Source organism: Plasmopara halstedii, assembly GCF_900000015.1.
Source record: "Plasmopara halstedii genome assembly, contig: Scaffold_1900, whole genome shotgun sequence".
In the NCBI taxonomy this organism is placed as follows: domain Eukaryota; phylum Oomycota; class Peronosporomycetes; order Peronosporales; family Peronosporaceae; genus Plasmopara; species Plasmopara halstedii.
In genome coordinates, this window is record NW_020188808.1 from 1 (window position 1) to 3,377 (window position 3,377).

At 44.5% G+C, this 3,377-nt stretch overlaps 2 protein-coding genes across 2 annotated transcripts; one reads left to right on the top strand and one right to left on the bottom strand.

Moving 5' to 3' along the window:
* Nucleotides 1-538: 538 nt before the first annotated feature.
* On the top strand, nucleotides 539-2,155 carry PHALS_02393 (Predicted pyroglutamyl peptidase; the record flags this gene model as incomplete). Its single annotated transcript, XM_024716886.1, has 7 exons — nucleotides 539-752; nucleotides 824-864; nucleotides 916-1,236; nucleotides 1,296-1,393; nucleotides 1,787-1,812; nucleotides 1,875-1,962; nucleotides 2,038-2,155. 7 exons carry the CDS (start codon nucleotides 539-541, stop codon nucleotides 2,153-2,155), a joined length of 906 nt encoding a protein of 301 aa, XP_024582440.1.
* Nucleotides 2,156-2,595: 440 nt separating this feature from the next.
* On the bottom strand, nucleotides 2,596-3,255 carry PHALS_02394 (conserved hypothetical protein; the record flags this gene model as incomplete). Its single annotated transcript, XM_024716887.1, has 1 exon — nucleotides 2,596-3,255. One exon carries the CDS (start codon nucleotides 3,253-3,255, stop codon nucleotides 2,596-2,598), a length of 660 nt encoding a protein of 219 aa, XP_024582441.1.
* Nucleotides 3,256-3,377: the final 122 nt, after the last annotated feature.

Genomic DNA, 3,377 nt, shown 5'->3' on the forward strand with positions numbered 1-3,377 from the left:
AACTGCGTGCGAAAAGTAGATCTGAATGTTCCTACCAAGTGATAGATATAGCCTAGATATCACGAGGTCGAATATTAATATCGATGTCATTTTTATCAGTAAGACAGAGAATATTACCCTTAAATATAATGATAAGCTTTACTATGTAGATAATTTACACTAAGACATTACTCGACTTGCTGTCCGTTTTGTGACTCAACTAGTATGGTCGTTAGCTTGCAACTCAATTCCTCGGCAAAACCTGCAGCCGAATATAGTGCAGCGGCAGAAGCATCACTGAAGTGGAAGCGTGACGTGTATTTGACCGGTTTCGGCAAATTTAGCGATATCCTCGAACTGCGTGCGAAAAGTAGATCTGAATGTTCCTACCAAGTGATAGATATAGCCTAGATATCACGAGGTCGAATATTAATATCGATGTCATTTTTATCAGTAAGACAGAGAATATTACCCTTAAATATAATGATAAGCTTTACTATGTAGATAATTTACACTAAGACATTACTCGACTTGCTGTCCGTTTTGTGACTCAACTAGTATGGTCGTTAGCTTGCAACTCAATTCCTCGGCAAAACCTGCAGCCGAATATAGTGCAGCGGCAGAAGCATCACTGAAGTGGAAGCGTGACGTGTATTTGACCGGTTTCGGCAAATTTAGCGATATCCTCGAGAATCCGACCTCAATTCTTGCCAAGAAGCTAGAAACGCACCCAAAAGTAATTGAAGCTCATGTGCTTGAAGTTTCCAAAGATGGTAAATAAAAGCTTTGTTTGACTCGAAGGACATGGACAGATAGTTTGTCTGATTACTGGTACGCTCTGTAGGCTGCGTGGAAATTTTGACGAAAATGCAAACAAGGGCAGAGGTACTTTGAAAAGCAAATAGGAATATCCGATTAAGCTACGTTTTCATGTAGGAACGCCGTCGGCCTTGCGTTTTTCTACACTTTGGTGTCGACACTACATCTTGCTCGCTAGTGCTTGAAAGAATGGGCTATAATGTAGCAAACTTTCGGATTCCAGACGAGCGAGGCTATGTTGCCAAGAACGAAATTATTTGTGAAGATGGGCCAGATATAATTGAGACGACCATACCAGTAGAAGACATGCTTAAGACGCTCCAGACTGTGTACCCCCGAATTGAAATTTCGACCGATCCGGGTCGCTACATCTGCAACTTTGTGTACTACTGCTCGCTTGATTGGGCCAAGCAGCAGAGGCTCAAAGGGTTTTCAGATGTAAGTATCACAGAATATTTACTTGAATGTACTGACTTGCGCTCGTTTGATTTGGCCAGTATCGTGCACTCTTTGTACATGTGCCCGAATTTCGAATCATCAATCTGGAAGTACAACTGGAAGTCGCCTCGAAAATTGTGGATTATGTCGCCAGCCTGTAAAGTCTTATCGACAAATCGTTTCAAGTATAAGAGTTTCTATATTTTGTATCAAGTAGTCTACGTTGTCTCTCAAATTGAGTCCTTGAAGGGCGACAACGACATGTGATATTCTTTTGGCTAGAATGGAAATCTTAGCGAAGGTCTCGTGAGCTTATAAAGATGTTCAAATGTAACCTCTCGTTGCTACCAACGTCCACTTATCGTTCTGGGTTGGTGCAGCCCAGCTTGACGCCAACGATAATCTTTGACTGCAGCTTCGATGTTGAGCACAATGAATATAGCTTGACTTCTCGATAAAGGAATCCGTCATTAAAACTGTCATTAATACTGCTTGCTGGCGGCACACAAGAATCTGCGCAACAAGTACTGATCTACTAATCCACTGCAAGATATCAATTAGTAGCACGTGTCAACGGTGCGCTGGGCTTATTTGGTGCCAGAAACTTCTACCAGCAGACGCAATAAAAATATGTAAAGATTGTAGCTTTAAATACTGCAGACTTGAGCGAGAAGCAGTAAAGCAATGCAGCAGTTGTCTACTTGAACTTAGACTTGCCAGCCACCGGTACGAGACCACCTTAAAAATATGAAGATGTCAATTTGGCGCCACATGATCAAGAATTGAAGTAGTCAAATGTAGGACACGATCAAGAAATAAAAACCACATTCATCTATATTGTTATCGCTGTCGTGGTTGCATGTCGGCAGTGGCATCCAGTACAGCTCTTTTGCACGAAGGCTGGTGGCATAAAGCCTAGGCCGCACAGGTATACTTTATCCTTGTTTTATCACCTACAGCTTCAAGCATGTTATGTTGTCCGTGTAGTCTTGGAATTTATGTGTGAGACGCGAAGCAAAGTTCCCACGCAAAAGGGTCCGCTAAGTGACGCTACTGACATTGCGCACGCGTATCCAGCAAATCCATGTATAATAAAGAAAAATTATCAATATGAAGAGAGAGACGACAGCTAAGAGCTGCAGTCGCTCCACAGCATCTTCAAAATCTCCAGGCCCGATTTACAGCTCTCACCTATTGGCCGTCTTGTTTCTAAAATCACTTAGCGAGTCAACTGGCAAACAAGCTAAAAAAGCGCGACAACCCAGCCAAGGATCAAACACGATTAACGTCGCCCTAATTGTGCCGCTATCAACCAGACCCAGGTCAATTACAACTCGCCTCTTGGCTTCGCACCTCGGTCTACTTACTCTCGCTTTCGTTTGCGGGAGCTGCCACTACTTTCACAGAAGCAGGAGGCGGGTCAGCTTTAACGACATCGAGGAAATTGCGGCCACCCCATGCACCGGACTTTGGCAATGAATTATCCACTGTAGGAGAAGTAGCCGTTTTCAACGTTCCCTTCTCACCATTTGCTGTAGTTTTGGCGAGCATTTTTTCCTCTTTGTTAGCTTTGGGAGCTGTCTTGGCAGCTGGCTGTTTCTTTTTCGATTCAGGTGCCAAAGCTGGAGTACCATTAATAACTGCCGCAGCGTATCCTATCACCTTAGTGTGAACAGAGCTTGCCTTAACGGGTACGACGGCAGACACAGTCGGTCTGGATGGGGAGGCGACATCCGTAGGAGATACGGATTGAGCCTTCAGCTTGCGCTGCTCACGAGCCTCCTTCGTGTAGTCTTCGCCATACATCATGCTCTCGTAGTCAATTGAGCCTACCGAATCGCTGCGGATCGGCCGGCCCTGACGCATTGCATCACGTGCCTGCTCGATACTATAAGTGCGCTGATTGCGCAGCAGGTCAGGGTGAGCTTCCGCCGTCAGTGCTGATGGATGCACGGCATAGTCCATTTTACCCTCGGGTAACATGCAGTCATTTTCGTCCATATTCTTTACAATTTCCATGATGTCCTCATGTGAGTACTTATGTGTGATAATTTTTGGCACCTCATTCTTTTCTGAAGCTGTGGGTAGTGGCGGGAAATTCACTGCATTCAAGATTGGCTGACGCTCAGCAGATGAAGTAG